The sequence below is a fragment of the Sciurus carolinensis genome, chromosome 1, assembly GCF_902686445.1.
Source record: "Sciurus carolinensis chromosome 1, mSciCar1.2, whole genome shotgun sequence".
NCBI classification, from domain to species: domain Eukaryota; kingdom Metazoa; phylum Chordata; class Mammalia; order Rodentia; family Sciuridae; genus Sciurus; species Sciurus carolinensis.
In genome coordinates, this window is record NC_062213.1 from 113,369,005 (window position 1) to 113,390,590 (window position 21,586).

A 21,586-nucleotide genomic window follows, 5' to 3' on the forward strand; every position below is an offset into this window, starting at 1 on the left:
TCTTTTATTCTTCAGCCATATTTTTTATAATTGTACATTCCACATTTCTATGCAAGTAACTTTATTGAGACCATTCATTTGAACAGGATTAATTTTCACTTAAAAAAGATATTGAAGAATTGTGCCCAGTAGGGAAATTGAGATAAAGTCACGTTTGAGGAAATGCTCCTGCCCTCATATAAATTCTATGCCAGAATCAGAACTGGGCCCTAAACTATAGGTTTTCTAGTTATAGTTCTCCTGTGTGATTGTACTAATAGCAATTAATTAGCAATTTTTCTTATATGGCTCTACTAATAAAATGATTGAGTGTTTAAGTGGTTGGTCATAATTTTTAACAATACCCATGAAGTATTTGAAAATATCCTAGAGTAACAAGTATGAAAGTGCAATTTTAATTTCCCCCTTTGTTGTATGTTTACTATTAGTAGAACTTTCATCCTAAGAGTGCTCTGTGAATCCCAGAAACTTGTCACAGTGCTTGCATTGAGTTACATTCTTTGCTCTACCTCTGGTAACTGTGTGTAGCTTTTGTTGACCTTTGTATCAGTGTCATGCAAGCTCAGTAGTGTGTTGACGTTTATATGAGCCACTGTTATATCTAAGAGAATATACACCCAGAGGCAACTCTCAGGACAAAATGTCAAGAAGAATTAAGTCCCTGTGAATAACAATTCTTTCTTAGTAGCCTCTTCCATAGCACTCATTATTACCTGAGAGAGCACCCAAAAGAAAAGAAAATATAGGCTATGAAATTAGAAATTCTGCTTAAAACACACAAACACAGAGTCTTATTTTTAGACCGTGACTTAGAGATGTGGAATTTGCTTATAAATGTTACCTTTATACAATATTGACGTAACCTGTTAGATTGTTTTGTTTCATAAGCTGAAGTCTTACTTTAATTGTTTAAGAAAGAGAAGTGATTGTTTTGCCTGACAAATGTATGGTAGTCTCTGCTGAGGTTGGAGGTTAAGCTTGTATGCTTGAGTAACCTTGATTCATTTTCTGCTCTCTGGAGACCCTTGCTGAGAGTATTATTGAAGGACAGTCATAGGTGGTCAGAGAGAAGGAAAAAAGGGACATTGCACCCAGCACAGGGAGCTAGGATAATATCTGTTTAATAAGGACTCATCACAGTTAAGTACTTTCTGCTATCATTCATTATCTAACAAATGCAAATAAAATCAAATGGTGAAAATTTAAATAAAGTAGCAACAACTATTTCAGTATATAGCAAGTTGAGTTTGCTAATTTTATTCACTGAAAATACTATTTATACTACGTGTTCCTTGTAGTATTCATGGTGAATACAGGCTATACCACTTTTTTAAAAATAATTTAAATCTCTTCAAAGTAAGTACTTTATTAAATACTCTTTAATGAAATTTAAAGAAATACATTTGTAATATGTTCAAACACAACAAAAATAATATGATAGACACTGATGCACTTACCATTAAGAGTAAATACATATTAACATTTTGCCTTTTCTTTATCCTAATGAAAAGACTCCTATTTCCTTGAACCTCCAAAAATGTTTAGTGTAATTAATTTATAAGTTTTACCAACATGAAAGGTATAAATTAATAGGTCATTTAAAAAACTTTTCCTCTAACAATTAATATCTGACATTGACTATTTCATCACATTTAACATTCTTTCAGTTTCTCTTACCTGTCCATATTTTTTTTTCACAGTTTTTTTAATTGGGCTTTTTATTGTTTTAAGTTTTAGCAGTTCTTTTATATTTTGGGCACTAATCTTTTGGTTATTATAACTGCATGCATCTACGTTTTATGATTTTCAGAATTTAAAATTTTAATGGAACAAATTTATTCATTTTTACTTTGTACTTTTTGTGTCTTTTGGAAGCAAACTTTCTCTATTTTGTATCATAAAAGCAGTTTAATGTATTGATTTCTAAAAGCTCTAATGTTTTGCTTTCACATTTCAGCCTCTATTCCAACTGGATGCATAAAAGACTTATTTCAAGGCTCTTCAATCTCTTCCAGTAGCTTATTTCTCCATTCCTAGAGTTTTAATTAATACTCTTTTTAGTAATTATATCATTTGGTGCTGAGATTGCTTGGTATTATCATTCTTTTTTTTTATTGTAAACAAATGGGATACATGATGTTTCTCTGTACATGGCGTAAAGGCATACCATTTGTGTAATCATAAATTTACATAGGGTAATGTTGTTTGATTCATTCTGTTATTTTTTCCCTTCCCCCCACCTCTCCCACCCCTCTTTTCCCTCTATACAGTCCTTCCTTCCTCCATTCTTGCCCCCCTCCCCAACCCTAACTCTAACCCTAACACTAACCCCTCCCACCCCCCATTATGTGTCATCATCCACAAATCAAAACCACCCTAAGATTCCATCTCACCCCAATTAGAATGGCGATTATCAAGAATACAAGCAACAACAGGTGTTGGCGAGGATGTGGGGAGAAAGGTACACTCATACATTGCTGGTGGGGCTGCAAGTTAGTGCAGCCACTCTGGAAAGCAGTGTGGAGACTCCTTAGAAAACTTGGAATGGAACCACCATTTGACCCAGCTATCCCACTCCTTGGTCTATACCCAAAGGACTTAAAATCAGCATATTACAGAGATACAGCCACATCAATGTTCATAGCTGCTCAGTTCACAATAGCCAGATTGTGGAACCAACCTAGATGTCCTTCAATTGACGAATGGATAAAGAAAATGTGGTATATATATATACAATGGAATATTACTCAGCCATAAGGAATGATAAAATTATGGCATTTGCAGGCAAATGGATGAAACTGGAGAATATCATTCTTATATGTATATATTTTCTTATTTTTATTATGTTGTGAGCCATGGGAACATTTTTACTAAACAAACTAGGTTAATGAAAGTAGTTTGTTAAGAGAAGCAGGTAGACTCAGTGAAAAGACAAATGTCCATGGATCCAGACCATGTGCCAGGCATCGTACTAAGTGCTTCGTATGTAATTTTTACATACACACCTCCTTAATTGTATCAGTGTCACCTTGTGCAGACATGGAAATGAAGCATTTATGGGACTCATCCTGAGACCTGTTTAACACAAAGCTATGTTTGTGACCATTACCCTGTACCACCCTCTTGGACTCCTTTCCATAATTTATTGCACATACACAAAAGGACATACTGCCTTCAACCCAGGGTGACCTCATATTGCAGAACTTACCCAAATGCAAGCTTCCTTACTTCTCCTAATATTGATGTTTTTACTTCCAGCAACCTCTGCTGTTGCTCTGTTTCACCCCTTTATCCCCATAACCAGTGGGGCCTTGTCACCCAGACTTGTTACATTTCTAAAACATTACTTTCATTCTCTCATTCCCACCTCAGATCTCCTGTCCCTCCACCATCTGCTAACTTCTGCTCACCAGCCCCCTCCTGTGTTTTCTGCCTTGCCTAATCTGTGGCCCAACACTCTGAGCCATTCTTTTGCCAATGTCCATATCAGCCTGCCCTCACTTACCCAGTGGAAATGCAGAGTCCCAAAAGGAATGCCATTCACTCACAGAGACTTGTACCTTCTTAAATGTGGTACCAGTTAGATACTTTCCCTCATGCCTACATAGGTGTCAGTTCTAGCTTAGCGTCTTCTTCCCTTAAGGCCTCTGATCTTCCTGGTTTCAGTGTCTCTGCTCAGTGCTTCCACAGCGATGTGTCTGTCCTGTCATGGTTGTCACAGAGCATGGGGAGGTGTGTTCACTCTTCTCTGTAGTCTAGGAGGCACTCAGCTCTGAGGGAAAGGACTGTCTTACTCATTATTGCACCCTTCATATCCAGAATATTTCAGAGGAAGGGAAACAGCCAACAGTGAGTCAAGGAACCAACCAAACTTGTAGATGGATATGTTTTAAATGGCTGTGGATTCCAAAATATTGTGTTCAGGAGAAAATTCTTGTAACTTTTCAAACTGCTTTCATACTTATTATCTGTTTTTGGCAAAACCAAAAACAAATTTTGGTGAAATTTGCCAGAAACACAAATGTATATTCTATAAGCCTTTTATTAATTTAGGAGATAGAAAAAGAAAACAAAAGCAATCTGGAATTCAATGGAGAGCTTGATGCATCTGGTATACTGAAGAAATGGCTTGTGAGTTCGTCTCCTTGGTGAAATATTCCCTAGTCATTTCTTAGAATTTTGAGAAGTAATGTACTCCCTCAGTTGCTCAGGTGGACATTCTGAATTGTTTTTTGTTTTTTTTTTTTTAATTTTGTGTTTGCCTGCCCTCTTGTTTATTTAATTAATCATAATAACAAAGCATCAGAAGTCAATGCCCAAACTTATCTATCTTTAGGTTAAATCAGAGTGCTTTAAAAACAAATGCCATGAATTTTTAAATCTTTGAAGATAATAGGAAAAAGAAATATTGACTTGGTTGTATCACATGTTTATGTTTAAAAATTCACATTTAACTCTCATAAAGTAAAAATTCTTGTGAAAATTAAATCATTCATTATTACCAGGCTTTCACCATATGCCCAAGCAGTATGCTAGGGGTTAGCAAAACAAAGATGATTAATCAGTAAAGATAAAAATAATTGTTTTGTGATTGTATAATAAATAATGTGTATAGTTTTTGCTATATAGAGATGAAATATTTTTACAGAAGACAAAATTGCAAATTCTGCCATCACTAGGTATATTCCCTAGCTTAAGGGGCAAAATACAATATCTTTGCTGTGGAATCCTGGGGTGGGGGCAGGGTGACACTATCTTGAAAGGATTAGGTCCCCAAGGTAGATTGCAAGGAGTGACTCAACAAATATTTATTGAACAAAAAGTTACTAATTAGTGTTGCTCCACAGAGTTAATACTCAAGTGCAAATTTATATGAAATATTCTTTTCTAAACAATTTATGCCTACATTTTGTCATACTTCAGCTTAATCAGATCCTGTCCTGATATGAACTTCATTTATAGTTGGTACTGAATTCATATATATCAAGAGTTATTTTGGTACATACTAGGTTAAACTATGGAAAGTTACCTTTTTCATAGTTCCAAAACTGTTGACATCTGATACCTATGGGTTTAACCAGCCAATATACTGGTTTAAACCCATATATATCATACTTCTATATTCTGGGATGAACAATGGGGTATTGGCAAAAAGTGAACTTTCCACATTATCCTGGAAAATTTTGTCTTAATGGAAGAACAAGGAACAGGTAAATGAAACAACCAGACTCTACAGAGCCCAGGAAAAGGTCATTGTTAGAGTGAGCAATTTTTCATGGTGATTAAAGTCAAGTGAGAAATCAATAGTTTGATTTTAGGATGATATGACATGTTAATACAGTGTGTGTTGTGTGTGTAATTGCACATGAACTTTGTGCCAGGTGTCATTGATGTTTTAATTGAGAAATGAGACAGAACTCAAAGTTCTATTTCAGTATATCTTTTCTATACATAACCCTGCTTTTACCAGTGTAACTGCTTTCTAGTTGATTCATAAGATCTTGGTATAATTTCTTACTATTTTAACAATTGTAATTTTCTTTGTAGTCTGTAGTTTACATTTTAATAATTATTACTTTCATATTTTTATTATACCTTTAAAATGTAGGTACCATTCATTATCATTTTTCAGATGATTAGAAGGATCAAGGATCTAACCCTTTAAAAAAAACTTTTGCTACATTTCAACATGTTAAAACTATAACGTAAGTTTGATATATAAGGATGATGTCAGATGCTGTTGATGTAGAAAAAGATGGGAAGCTAAAAATTATGGGAGACAATTAGATTAACCATAAAGAAGGTAAGGGAAGAAAAAAAAGTAAGGTTAGGTAAAGAAATAGTAGTTTTCCAGTTAATAGGAGAAGGAGGAAAAAAAATCAAGGTTTCGAAAGAAAAATACCAACACTATTGTTAAAATTGGTGTCCGAGTTTCAAATATTTTAAATTGAAAGGTGGTAAATTCCAGAAATTTATATGTGAATACCTTAAATTTTTAGTATTTCCAGTCAGTTTATAGGAAGGAGGTAGAACATATATGCCCAATATAATAATCTCAGGGCTTTAGAGATTTTGAAACTCAATTTCTGAACTTCTTGTAATAGTCTTATTGACCTATTGTTGCTTATAAATAATAATAATATAACAATAATAGATAACATAATAAATATAATATAACATATAATATATAGTAATATAATTCTCATTGAAAAATTCTGAATCTCATTCTTTCCCAGCTTCCTTTGGGAAAATAATGACTTATTCACTAATTATTAAAATCTGAAATAACAATGTGTGAGATCTTCTGTGATCTTCTCTCATGCTTCCCACCCAAGACTCTGCCCTCATTGGGTGACAGAGCACTATTGGAAAAAGCATCATGTTAAATAGATAACTCTATGAATTACAAAATCTATTGCATCAGTAAATAGATAACTATGAATTACAAAAGTATAGACTATCTTTACCTGACATATTTGCTGACTACATGCAACTAGATTTCCATTGTTTTGCATGTAAATGAAAACATTTGACTAAATTATCCTAAGCACTTTCTTTGACAGTAGCACCTTTCCATATAAGGGTGTAGCATCTCCATTTTCTGTTATTCTTCCTTCTTCTTATTATAAGCAGTGCTAAAAAGGAGAATTTTTCCCCCTCAGTTATTTGTATTCTTAGGTAGATTTATTGGTTGTTGATCTTTGGCTCTAATTAAAGGGAATTTAAACAAAATTTTTACTACATTAATACTTACCTGAACTCTTCCTATGAAACATCACTGGTTTTGATAATAGTTATATATTCATTTGATTTTAAGCTGCTTAATTTTGTACTCATGCCTGAATCCATAAGATTTAAGTAAATGGTTCTGACTTATATTCCTTTTTTTACTTCAAGAAAAGGTTAAGGACAAAAAATAAACAATGCAAGATAAGTAATGTTCCAGTTACCAGTTAGATATTGTGATGGTGATGGATCCTCAGAGTTTGAATGTGGATTCAGTTTTCAAACACTGAACTAGTTGGAAGTTCTTCAAGTTCATATTGTCAATGCGGTACTGTTTTATGAAGAGCCTGCTCTTCTGTTTTGCCTGCTTCCCATTTCAAATTTTATTTTAGAAAAAATGTTCTTAAGAAGGATGAAGACATTGTTCAATTTATGTGCATGATTATGCAGATAATTGATAGCTGATCTCTTACGTAAGGCTTCTGAAGTCTCTTAAAAAAAAAAAAAAAATCAGCACATCAAAATGATGGTCTAGAGTCATTTGCTTTCTCCGAAACTCTACCCTCCAAGAATACCAATTGCACATGCTCTTCATTTTAACTTACAAATCAATAAAATGTGTCCAAACAAATCTAAATCTATGGGAAGTACATCTGAATATGTTCACTGCTGCTCAAGCAGGTGTATCTCAGGATGGAGGGAAGGAGATAGAGGTTGAGGAAAGCAAGCAAATGAAACAAGTGACTATATAGGAATAAAAAATTTTTTTTTCTTAAACTATAGATGATATAAGTCACCTAATTTAAAGCATACTGAGGATGAGTATAAGTTAAGAGTGTTATTATTAAGGACTTTCAAGAAATAAATTAGCAATTTTGCACATTAAAAATAATTTCACAAAATTGTAGTTATATATAGCGTATTGATAGAAATAAAAGCACAAATACTGTTTAAAATTAAGTCAAAACTAATTATAATTATATAGTATCAACAAAAACTGAGTAATGATTAAATTATTAAAATATTTGTTGTATTGATTTAAGTGGCAGAAATATATAAAAAAGGGAAGGAGACAGATAACCAGTAGATACATTTATGAATTATAAAAATATGGACAATCTTCACCTGACATATTTGCTGAGGATCTGTGAGAAACTGCAAGAAACTCAGCATAACTAAAAACAGTGGGCAAATATGAGATTGGAACAGAGTGAGACTAGAGAGTCGTCGGGAGCCAGAGAGAGTCTTGTAGATAGATGATGGCCAGGATTTCAGGTCTAATTCTAAGTGTAGTGGAAAGGGTTTTAAATCGGAGGATGTTATTATGTAATTCATGCTTTTAAAACATCGTGCTGCTATATGCAGGCTCAGTTATTATAAAAGTTGATAAGAAATAGCCACTTAGGAAGACAGTACTTGAACTGGGCAGTAGGAATGAGGGTGAGAAGAAATGGTTTCATTAGAGGTACTTTGGAGATATAATCGAGTGTGTATGCCAAGTGTTTGGAAGTGAATTTTGGGGGGGAAAAGAATCACTACATTTCTTCCTTTTTTCTTTAAAAAAATTCATTGAGATGAAGAATACAAATTGTCATCAAGCCATCACAGTCTAGGATATAAACTCTCCACCAAGACTGTATATGGTCTGGGTACATGTTACTTTATATTAGCTAAATAAATAATTTTTGTGTAATAAATAGTTTTGAAGCAATAAGCATGAATGAGTATCTAAAAAAGTGTGTCTAAGTCCTTAAGGGAATGTGGTAGGTATGTTAGTTTATTTGGGCAGCTGCAATAGAACATCATAAAATAGGTAGCTTATAAACAGAAGAAATTGATTTCTCACAGTCCAGAGGCTGAGAAGTCCAAAGTCAAGACCCTGGCAGATTCTGTTTGGTGAGGCCTGCTTCCTGGTTCATAGACTGTTGTCCTCTCATTGCGTTCTCACATGGTGGAAGGGGTGCAGCTCTCCAGGGTCTCTGAGAAAGCGCTAGTCACATCCACTGATTCCCTTATAAGCTAATCACTTCCTACCACATGAGGGACTAGATGTCAACATATGAATGGGGGGCATAAACATTCAGTCTGTAGTAGTGGGTTTGTTAGCAGAAGCAATATGTGAGCTTTAAGGAGTAAGAAGAGAGGTCGGACTTTTTTTCATTTCCTCCCATGGGTGTGGGCTGAGATTTATGTGCAGACAACAGCAAGTATAATCCAGAAAAAAGGTGCAGTATGCTAATAAGAACCTCACCTGTCCCATAAATTTCAAATAATTCAACAGAAATTAGTGTAGAAATGGTGTAATGAAATGGGCCAGATTCTCGAGATTGCATATTATCTATCTTAAATTTTATCCTTTGCTTTTATTTGATGTCCTGACCCTAAAGTACTTTAATCTCATTTCAGGCTCAGAGTCTTCATGTTTATAGTTCAGCTTGATTGTTAAATTTCAACCCCATCACAAAGGCTTACAGCTTTTTCCTCAGGTCTTAAGCCTGACTTGCTTACCTTCCCTTAAAATCCTCTCACCCCTGCATCGTAGTCACTCTGTAATCCAGTATTTTTTTCTAAATGCACTTTAGTAACACTTAAATCTGATTTTATGACTTTTATCCACTTGCTCTCATGTTGGTTACTTTCACTAAAATACAAGCTTTATGAAGGATGGACATGGTTAGTCTTTTTTTCCCAGTGCTGCCTAGAAATGAATGATCTGTAAACACATGTTGAATAAATGAATTAACCCGTAGAACAAAGAAGGAAACTAGGTTATCACAAAGTGCCTTAATTGATTTTACTTTTACTCTGTTCTCTTATCCCTCAGCTATCTTTATGGTTTAATATGGTTTAATTCTTAAAACAACCTTTTTTTTTTTTTTTTTTTTTTTAATACTGGGGATTGAACCCAGTGGTCCTTTACCAGTGAACCATATCCCCAGTCCTTTTTTGATACAAGGCCTCACTGAGTTACTTAGGGCCTCCCTAAATTGCTGAGGCAGGCTTTGAACTCAAAATCCTCCTGCCTCAGCCTCCTGAGTTGCTGGGATTACAGGAATGTGCCACCATACCCAGTTAAAACTTAATTTTGATTTCAGGAAAGAAACATGCTGAATTTCTTTGGGGGACAGAAGGGTCTATACCTGATGGGTAAGAAGACAGACCCAAAAGTCATCTTTGTGGTCACTCAGCATCCTCGTGCTTTCCACAAAGGAAAGTCCCACAGACTTTGAAGAAATCTTTCTGGACCAACAGCTCTGAAAACTAATAATCCTAGTTCTCTTGTCTCAGGAGTCATCAAGAGTTGTGTTCTACTGACCTATGCATCTGCCTCCTCCTTTCATGTTCCATTAGAGTAAATCTGGTCATCTGGTTTATCCTCCTTCAGTAAGAACAGCCCATTTGACAGTCTCCTTTTGCCTCCTCCCCATTCATTGGTGTCTCACATGTCCAGCCGACTAATTTGCAGGCTTTGGCTTAATCACCATCTGTGAAACACTTGGGTGTGCTCAGCAGTGCAGAATGATCTGGTTTAAGTGATTATAACTTTATGTAGATACAACTACATGTGACCACTTGCCCACAGATCCTCAGAGCTGCTTGTGAATGTGTCAGCCCCAGACAGTTCCATGGATTGTCTGGTGCGGTGATTATTTTTTTAAGTCGGGTATTTTTGAGACTCTGGTTTAGAATATATCAGTGAGAGTTATTACCTTTCTCCTAGAATGAAACTGGTCTTGGGGAATGCTTTCACCGCTTAAAAGAAAGTTCTATCCCTCTTTGTTGCCTCCCAAGATAACACTGGATTCCCAGGTGTCAGGGGTGTACCTCAGATCATGCCGAAACGTGCATCCCTGTCAAGAGACCTCTACTCTGCTATAGCCTATTTCCTCTATGTTGTGGAAAGTGGCTGCCGGCAGTAGGATCACTGAACTAGGAGTCAGTCAATTGAGTTCTTGTTCCGCTTCTGCTTTTAACTAACTCTTTGATGTTAGATCACTTATTTGCCATATTGCTTCCTAGTTGTATAATATAGAAAATAAGGCAATAAGAGTGGGTGATGATAATACTCTTATTTAAGATTATGTGATTATGTTCTTTTATTTTCTGAAAAGAATATAATGAGATAGTTCCAGGCTGTGCTCCTCAAAATGCACTCAGGTCCTTGGGAATGGTTATTTACTAGAAGTCTGCCAAATCCATAGTATGTTCTCTTAGAGCTTGAATTTTATTTAAAGATTTTGGGTAAACACTCTTTTTTTCATTGAAATGTCCATATATGATAAGACAGAATGTTAAATTTGCCTGGATTTTAAAGTTACATGAATTTTTTTAGTTCTTTTATATAACATATAACATCTTCTTAATAAATTAAAATTTAAAAACCTTCCAAAAGGCATTATTATATCTTTCACCCTTGATTCACAATTCACTAATACTCTAATAGGCAGTGCCAAAGAGTGACTAGTCAGTGTTTATAAAGTTGGAAGAAGGCTTCTACACCAAACCCTTCTTTTTATATGAGCAATAACTATTTCTTCCATTTGACTCATCATTGTTTATGAAAGTAAAGTAGGCTTCTCTGGGTGAAAATTTTTAAAAATCATTGATGCGAAGTGTTCCCTTTGTGAACAATTAGTTCTTTAGACTAGTTTGTTTTCCACCAAATTGTCTGCTTCTGTCATAGCAGATGGTTTCCGTTCTGAGGCTCCTTTTGCTCCTCTAGGAAGACCAACAAGTGAAGGAAAGAGCAGTGTCTTCTTGGAAAGAGCCCGGATAGGTACGGTGGGCAGGGGAGGTACAGCACCCCAATCTGCCCAGCCTGCTTATCAGGAGTTCAGGCTTAGATCATGGACGTGAATCAGGAAGGGCACAGATATGAATTTAAAGAGAATTTTGTTGGTATGATGCCAGATGGCACTGACTTCACTGTAATTTTCTCAAAAACAAGTTGGGTCATGGTGGATGTTGGTCATGGTGCTTTGTATGTGAACCCATCAGAATGAGGTTCTGAAACCCAGCTATAATTTGATAGTCACAGTGAGGAAACTTGGAGAAAAAAATAAAAATATATACTATTAGGATTCTACTCAAGATTTATTAAAACAAAATTTCCTGAAATTTTACGGATAGAAATATTTTTTAAAAGTTCCCGCTGCACAAGAAACCATACCCAGTGGTGTTGCTTCTTTTGCCTTCACCCGTCAGTTCAATGCAGTGACTGCAGTCTGTTTGAGAACAGGAGTCACACCCTGGCTCTATTCTGAACCCTTCATGCTCAGCACTGGGCAGTGCTCAAGACACAGTTACGAGTGAATGCATATGTTACATTCCTTATGAGTTTCCCAGGATGAACCAACAAGATCCTCTGACATCTTGCAAAACTAATTATTTTTTAATGTGACTGTGTTTAGATTTTAAATTAGGCCTCAGAGGTGAAAGGCCAGCACATTACTGACAACATATTTATCTAGTAGCAGCATTCTCCTCTGAGTTATTGTCCCAGGGAAGCCCATTGCATTAGGGCATCAATATCAGCATCCGGAATAGATCCTAATCTATATTGTGACAATCACTCTTCCTGCCCTGCTTAGACAACACAGCAGCTGATACTGGTACAGTGCACTGTGAAGTTCTTTGAGTTTGAGGGTTTAAGTGAAAATTATTAATGAAATTGTTTATATCTGGTTAATTTTCTAATAAGATTCTATCTAGAATTAACAGTTTTTTAAAGCACCTTTTAAAAAAGTTACTCAGCATGTGTCACATTTTTTTTTCTTTTTCTGTTTTTGAGACTTTAGTCTTCCACATGGCTTTAGTTTTATTTAATCAGAACTCCATGACTATCACTGGCATATAACTATCATTTTAATATTGCCAATTCTTTGGTGTGTGAATCTTTCATGCATAAGGCTGACTTAGAAACTTTGATTTAAGACCTAGAACAATTGCTAGGGTGAACAAAAAGTCAAGGACAAAATTGTTCACAGGTTAGATATTAAGGGTATAGTGATACAACAAAGCATTTGTCATAATGAATAAAACTAAATAACTAACCATTTGGCAGGAAATGTAATTTTGGCTGAGCCATTTCAATCATAATTTATAATTATGATTATAATTTATAATTATGATTATGTAAAGTTTTGGGAATTTCCAAGATTGCCCACATATATATGATGAAATTACATGTGATTGTTTTGCATGTAACATCTGAAGACAGCTGCAGCATAAATACTTAGATTTTGGTGAGCAGCATCGTGACTGTGCCACATCCATTGTAAATGCAGTTCTGGAGCAGAAAGAAACTGAACAACTACTTAGTCTTAGTTTTCCCAAGGAGAAAGAAACAGTTTTCCATGAGTTGTGAGTTTAGAATATCGTGAAAAGCATATTTTTGATCATCTTTATAAAGATAACCTTTGGCTATATATTTGTGATTTACCAGTGTCAATGAGGAAACCTACATTTCTATTCTTAGAGTTCAGACTGTTTTGCATCTCAAAAATCCCTCAAAGCATGGATAACCAAAGGATTTTTTTTTTTCTTTTTAAGAACTAGGGATTTTCAGCCTGAACAAAGTTTGAAAGGGAAAGGCTGACCTGTAAAAAGGAGATTTGCTTCCTTCAGCATAATTCCAGATGGAAGGAGGCAGGTCAATGGAAAAAGAGAGAGATTTTTGAGTAAGTTTCAGGAAAACCTTGTTAATAAACTGTATGCCACAATGACTGAGTTGTCATGGGGACATGTTGTGAATGTTCTGTCCTGGTCATTTTAAAATTTGGGTTAATACCTATCAGGCATATTTTATAAGGAGAACCTACACTAAATCAACAGTAAATGACTATTCAAAATATGAGCATCTGTAAATCTAATTTCTTCTCTGTTCTTGATCTCATTTATGAGGTGTGATGCCTGCTGTGGTTGTAGATTGTGTTAAATATCATATTGATAGCTGAGTGCTGACTTGAAGTTTAACTCATTCCCTCTTTTCTTATTTTAATTGCATTTTAAATCTTGGTTGATATGATTATGTTCACAGAAATGTGTCTGTGCCTCTTTTGTAAAAGGAAGGTTCCTTTTTGGAAAACAACTATTTGTCCTGCTGGCATTTGTAGAGCACCTTCTATATGCTAGCATCAGAAGCAGGGGCAACGTGTCAGGCTTCTTTAAGTATCCGTGCCCTTGTTTCATTCCTTTTCTCCTTTGATCTCTGTAGTCCTGTAGCCCTAACAACAAATCATGCTAAAATGGAAAATGCTAACCAATTAGAAACAAAGAGCCAAAACTCATCTAACAAATAACCAAAGATATAAATTCCATTATACTATAAAGTCATAATTTGTCCCTTGAGAAAAGCATAAGAGTTAACTAAATACCGTTCTTTGCAAGCCCTTTGTGGCTGAATTGAGGCTAGTTACTATGTCTTTTCAGCTATTACCTGGACACAACCATAATTCCTGGCAAGGGTTACCCATTTTTGTTTTAGGAATGAGGTTACTAATGTACTTATGCTATTGTTCTACTAGATCACCTTCCCAAAATGGAGCTCATAACCAAATAGTAATAGCAGAAAGTTAGAGTAAATGAAAAATGAGGAATAAATGGAGTTATAGGAGCGAAGTCCATCATTGCTACTTTGCAACATAGTTAGGTCTTATTTTTTGACCAGACTATTTAAAAACCACAGTATTTAAAAGGGAAAAGGGCACATGTATTAATACTGTGATTTTTACTAGGCCACATGTTATGGCATTCCAGTCCATTGAAAACGTCAGGAGGCAACATTGCTCCATGCCTGACATCTTACAGCCTTGTATGCAGCCTGGACATTTATGTGTTACAATCTCTAATGCATTTTTTGGTAGTGAAATGTCATCACAGTTAACTTTTGTTCCTAAACATTCTATACGTTTTCAATCATTTTTTCTTGATAATGACTAACCCAGTAACGTTGACAATAAAAGAACTATCTTTCCCATCGTATGTCACACGTACTTGGCGCTGCTTCTTTTATCCCTGTGGGTCTTGGCCACAAACAACTGCAGGAAAGACAGGGCCACATGCATTATTTCAGGTTTGAAAACTCTTCTTTCTGGCCTTCAGTTTCTATTTAAAAATTGGCATAGACCCCAAATTGCCCAGGGAGCCTACCAAATGCCCTAGAAATGCTCAGTAAAACAGAGAGGCAAACCTCAACTCTGACCTCCAAATGTGGAATAACGATCATGCAGACCGGACTCCATTTGAAAAATTCTACTTTATCCTCTTTCACGTATTGAGCTTTTAAATCAATTGTCATGTGTATGGGATGTTTAGATTTCATTTTAGGTTAACAGTAGCAATTTAATAGAATGTGTAAAATAAGCCCACTCTATACTCAAAGGTATTTACAGTGTATAGAGAACAAGCCTGATAAACACTTCAACCAGAAGAGTTCTCCTGTGGAGTATTGTTTTTGGCAAAAACAATAAAGGCTGCTGTTTGCTTTAGGGTGCCACCTTTTAGCATCTGGAAAGGAATCACTCCATGAGAGATGTGGGATTAAAGTCATCCCTCCAGGGATCTGTGGTTCAAGAACTGAAGCAAAGGGGTGATGTAGCAACTCCTAACATGCCTCAGCAGTCCCAGCTGCTAAACTGGGGAGAAAGATGCAATGTGTTTCAACCCTCTGCCTTCTGATTGCCTGTATTGATAAGAAACTGTTGACAAAAGCTTTTCAGTTCTGTCTAATTTATAGCAACATTTGTTTTCCCCTCTCTGTGGTGACTGTTGAAAAAGATTTTTGAGGACTTTATTGGAACTCTTTGCTGGAGCTTTCCATGTAGTTATCGAAGCCTTTTCTAGGGAACTTGGACATCAAGAACCAAATGACAGTCATTCATCCTCCTATATGTACTTAGTGCAGCACTTTCATCCAGTCACCACAATCATTAGAATAAAAATTCCTGAAGTGTAATAAGCAATGGGTTAAGTTCTGGAGTATGCAATAAATAGCATGTTCATGAGCCATCTCTCTCTTAGGAGGGAGCAGTTTCACCTCTAAGTGAAAAAAGTGATTCTGAGGCTGTCTATTTGTGACCAGTATTGGTGCAATTAGGTCTGTGTGCAATTGAAGTTGCTGTTCTCAAAAATGAAATATTGAACCGAGGTCTTCATTGAACATTCAAAGAAATACAAAGAGAAGGGACAGATTTGTATTTCAAATATTGTTGATGCTATTGGCTTGGACATATTCCCTTCATTGAGTCTGTTTTGCAAGCCTAAATTTGAGCCCGAAGAGTTTCTCCATCTAAATGTCTTAAGTATTGCAGTGGCACATCCATCACCTCTTTGCTTTTGAATTACAAAGATAACCTTAAGATAGCAACCTTATACTGGGCACCGTGATACATACACAGAAGGGGTGAGCCTCCTTAGTGATGAAATCAGCCAATGCCCAAGAGGAAAGTAGTAGGCAGAAAGGATAGAGTTGATGAAAAAATTGATTCTTTTCCATTAAATTGTACGATACGTGATGTGTTTTTTATGAAGTAGGCATCAACTGAAAGAAATATTTTTTTCAACAAAAAGGAGGTTGATGGTGAGAGAGAGGGAAAGTATGTAAGGGATCAAGGGATGAATACGTTTCTTATTCTATTACCATCTCAAATAATGAGAAAGTTGAAAAGCATTCTATTGGAATTACTTCAAATGTTTACTTGCACCTAGTGGTATTAAAGTGTTTTAATGTTAATAATGGCTCTTTTTTTAAAAAAAGAAAAAGTACATTTAGACTCCACATTTCATTGCTTTCTCAATTCTAGAACTCGTGTTGCTTATTTTCAGGTTTGCCAAAGATGCAGGTCATTAGGAACTACACTGGATCGCCACCCCCAGCTCTTCATGAAGGACCCCCATTACATATCCAGGCAGGGGATACAGTTGAACTTCTGAGAGGAGATGCACACAGTCTGTTTTGGCAGGTACCATCAAAATTATAACTTTTTTATTTATTGGATGATTCATAACTGCATGAAGAATAAAGCTCTTATCTTTAGAAACTGATTGCTTGCTTTCAGATTCAGAAATCTTACATACTGTGGAGAGGGAAATTATTTTTTATTAGCCTTCCTCATATTTACCAATACCAAAGTGGCAGTGAGTGTTAGAAAGCTAAAGGAAAATAGTGTCAATGCTGTTAGTCATAATTATCATTTTTATTAAAAATTCATACCTTGCCAGAGCAGATTTTCCAAACTCAGTACCTGTGGGCATGATCTAATTTGCATGGCTTTAATATATTAGCAGTTCACTTCAGGGAAACTACCTAATTAGCTTGCCAGTGGCCATTTCTGGCCATATTTGATTCTTTGCCTACTCACAGTACCTGAAGTTCTCAGAGGTGCCCTGGGCATTATTCATGAAATAAATGAAATATGAAAAGTAAGTGATTATGTTGATGTTTGCTAGTGGTAAAATCTATCTTACTAGTAAGCCTACATTTGATTTAAGCATTTTTAAAATTGAGATAAATCTGGTATAACGTTAAGATTTGATAAAGCTGGATAATAAAATCTGCTGTTCATTAAATTATTCTCTATTTTCTTATGTGCGTTAGAAATATTTCCCAGCAAATCTAAAGAATTTGTTAAATATCTATTTGCATTGAGGGAAGAGTTGGGTGAGGATCAACAGGAAGATTAGCATGTGAATGAAATTTGGTTAGGGGTAAAGGCAGAGAAGGCAGAGGACTACTGGATAATATCCCACTGTGCACACATGTAAGCAAGAGCTTTAATTTGCATGGAATATTTTACTGTCTGTCATCTCATTACATAAGAGTACTCTGAGACTGAACATTTATCTTCAACCATCATTTCAACTTCTGTAGCCAATGAGTTTTCCAAATCTCCAATATTTTTCTTAAGTATCGTACTCCTCTCATATGTCATCCTTCTTAGAAGAAAGAATAACGGAAAAATTCTATGAATTCGTGAATCCCTCAACTTAACCCATAATGCTCCTCTTATTCAATACATATCTTTCTCTTAGATTTTCCATCCCACATTTTCAATTTCATTCTCCCACATGGCTCCTTTTCTGTGATATATAAATATCCTCAAGTTTCTCTCAACTTAAAACATGGATAACTCAACCTTTGCCTGGTTCTGTCAGGTTCCCTCTTTCCACCTCACCCTCTTGCTCTCCCATAGCAAAGCTGCACTTTTTGAGGGAGTGGTGTGTTCCATCTCTTCCCCTCTATGTTACATTCATAATCTAGTTTAATCTAGTCTCTTGGAGAAACTACTCTTACTTGGATCACTGGTACCACTTAAAACAAAACAGCTTTGAGATATTTGACAATTTGTACATATTTAAAGTGTACAATTTGATTTCATTTTGACAAATCAAATGTATATGCAAGTAAAACCACCATTACAATCAAGATAATACATGTACTTATCAGTCCCAAACATTTTTGTGACCCTTCCTAGTTCCTCCTTTAGATCCTCATTTATTATCCTACCCTTCCAACTCCAAGGCAAAAGGTACAATTCCAGGGTAAAACCATTGTTCTGCTTTCAGACTATGGATGAGTTTGTATCAGTTTTAGTCAGTTTTTTCACTGCTGTGACTATAGGACCTGACTAGCACAGCTGTAGAGGAGGAAGAGTTTATTTGAAGGCTCACAGTCTTAGAGGTCTCAATCCATAGACTGCTGGCTCCTTTCCTCGGGATTTGAGGTGAGGCAGGACATCATGATGGAAAAGTGTGACAGAGAGAAGCGGCTCACATGGTGATCAGGATGCAGAGAGAGAGAGTCTCACTCTCCAGATACAAATATATTACATCCCAAAGCCACACCCCAATTCCCACTTCCTCCAGCCATACCCTACCACTTCAGTTACTACTCAGTTAATCTTTATCAGGATATTAATTCACTGATTGGATTAAGATTCTTATAACTCAATCATTTCTCCTCTGAATCTTCTTGTACTGCCTCACATGTGAGCTTTTGGGGGACACCTCACATCCAAACCTTAACAGTACCTTTTAGAATTTTATATCATATTTTTTAAAAATTTATTATTTTTTAAAACTTTTACAGACTGCATTTTGATTCATTGTACACAAATGTTTTGTATGGCTTTCACTGAACACTATCATCCTGAGATTTAACCATGTTCTTTCTTGTTATTGCTGTGTATTATTCTTGTATAGCTATAGAACAATTTGCTTATTCTCTTACCAATGGATTTTCTGGTTTTTAGTGGCATTTGGTTGTTACAAATAAAACTTTTGCAAACATTCAAGTATAAGTCTTTGTATGGTTGTCTGTTTTCATTTTTCTTAGCTAAATTCTAAGAGGGGAAATGATGGATCCTACATAGATATATGAATATATTACTAAATAGACTTTACTAAGTCTGATTTTCAAAGTCACTCTGCCAAGCTACATTTCCACTAGCTGTAGAGAAAAATTCTAGGTGATCCATAACCTTGCCAATATCGTGTATGGACAGTCTTTTTTATTTTTTCTGTTCTCATGGCTATATAGTAGTATCCCATGGTGTTTCTTATTTGCATTTCCCTAATAACTAATAATTGTGAGCATCTTTTCATGTGTGTATTTATCATCCATCTACCTTTAGTGGTGAAGTACTAATTCCAGTAGTTCATCAAAAAAATTTTTAACATTTTATTTTCTTAATTTTCTTAATATTGAAAATATTAATATTTTCTTAATAATTATATTGTCAATGAATAAATATGGTTTTACTTCTTCCTTTGTAATCTGGATGCTTGAATGCCTTTTTCCCCCCTTGCCTTGTGACAATGGCTAGAACATAAGTAAAATGTCAAATAGAAGTGGTGAGAGAATACATCCTTGCCTTATTCCTGATATTAGGTGAAAGTGTTAAGTATATTTTGGGCATAAGTCCTTTCCTTTGTAAAACTTTTTTTTTCACTTATTTTCTTCTAATCTGTAGATTCTATTTTTATTCCTCATATTGCTACACATAGAACAAAAGTTTTTATTTTTGATATAATACAATTTGTTAAATTGTTCTTTTTGGTGGATCATTGGATCATACAATGGGCATTTTATCTAAGAAATATTTGGAACTGGGAATATAGCTCAGGGGTAAGCTTGCCTAGCCTGCCCAAGGCCCTGGATTTGATCCACAGAACTGCATTTAAAAACAACAACAACAACAAAAAAAAAACTTTACCTCTCCCAAAGTTAAGAAAACATTCTCCTGTGTTTTCTCCTAGAAGTTTTATAGTTTTAGTTTTTGCATTTAGGTTTATGATGCATTTTGAGTTATTTTTGTATATGACATGAGTAGTGTTCATATTTTTTTGCATATGGATAGCCAGCAACATTTGTTGAAAAGTCAATTATTTATCTACTAGGTTGCCTCTTTACTTTATAAATAGATGAGTTGACATTTTCTTTCAAAACTGTTTTGGCTATTCTTAATCCTCTCCATTTAATGTGAATTTTTGAATCACATTGTCAGTTTCAGCAATCATAGACCACTAGGATTTTGTTTAGAATTGTATTGAATTGTAGATTATATGGAATTGATAATATTGAGTTGTCTGATCACTGGACATGACATACTCTATTTCTTTAGGTCTTCTGTAATTTTGTAGAAGTGTTGTACTTGTCAGAGTCACAGTCACTCTTGTCTTTTGTCATATGTGTAATTATTACTTCACTTTGGTGCTATTGCAAATTATAGTTTTAAAATTTCAGTTTCTATTATTCATCAGGAGTATGTAGAAATACAGTTGTTTTGTGTATTAATATTTTTTCATCTTGTAATTCTTGTTGAATTCACTTATACATTTTCTTCTCCAGGTGCCAATACATATTTTGTATAATTATATTGTCAATGAATAAATATGGTTTTACTTCTTCCTTTGTAATCTGGATGCTTGAATGCCTTTTTCCCCCCTTGCCTTGTGACAATCGCTAGAACATAAGTAAAATGTCAAATAGAAGTGGTGAGAGAATACATCCTTGCCTTATTCCTGATATTAGGTGAAAGTGTTAAGTCCTATACCATTGAGTATGATGTTATCTGTAGTTTTTAATAAATGTCCTCTTTAAAGCAAGTAAGGACGATCCAAGATGGCGGCCTAGAGGGAGACTGCACCCCCAGTCGCTCCACAACCCAGGAGTTAAGAAGGGGAGGCATTGAGAGACTCGGACTGAAGTGGAGCCACGGGTGAGTCTGCCCACTGGGTAAAGCTCGGCCCGGGTGGCAGGCCCAGATAGAGGTGGATTATCGGAGCCGGGCAGGGCAGCTGGAGTCATCCACAGGCAGTCCTGCGCACTCCAGCGGTGGGCCCCGCCCACACAGCCAGCTTCTCCAGGTTCTCGGAACGGAACTGGCCCGCTAGTGAGAGCCTGTCTGAACAGAGCAGGCTCCGAGTCCCGGAGCCGCTGCAGTGCAGTGTACTCCTACAAAGAACCAGCGGAGAGCCTCGATCTGCAATCAGCCTCAGGGATAAGGGCAGGGCAGCCGGAGACCTCTTCAGGCGGCTCTGCCCACTCCGGCTGCAGGCTCTCTTCACGGGGCGATCCAAGATGGCGGCCTAGAGGGAGACTGCACCCCCGGTCGCTCCACAACCCAGGAGTTAAGAAGGGGAGGCATTGAGAGACTCGGACTGAAGTGGAGCCACGGGTGAGTCTGCCCACTGGGTAAAGCTCAGCCCAGGTGGCAGGCCCAGATAGAGGTGGCTTAGCAGAGCCGGGCAGGGCAGCTTGAGTCTTCCCAAGGTAGTCTTCCACACTCCGGCAGTGGGCTCTTCCCACACGGCCAGCTGCACGGTGCAGGCCCACAGTGAGAGCATTTCCACACAGAGC

General features: G+C 36.1%; 1 protein-coding gene across 4 annotated transcripts in view; it reads left to right on the forward strand.

Annotated features, from left to right (window-relative positions):
• Vav3 (vav guanine nucleotide exchange factor 3) overlaps nt 1–21,586 on the forward strand; it is a 367,327-nt gene that overhangs the window by 283,619 nt on the left and 62,122 nt on the right. For all 4 annotated transcript variants that reach the window (XM_047545972.1, XM_047545990.1, XM_047545982.1 and 1 more), the window contains one exon: nt 16,552–16,688. In XM_047545972.1, the coding sequence (XP_047401928.1) occupies nt 16,552–16,688 (137 nt within the window). The remainder of the gene's footprint in view (nt 1–16,551; nt 16,689–21,586) is intronic.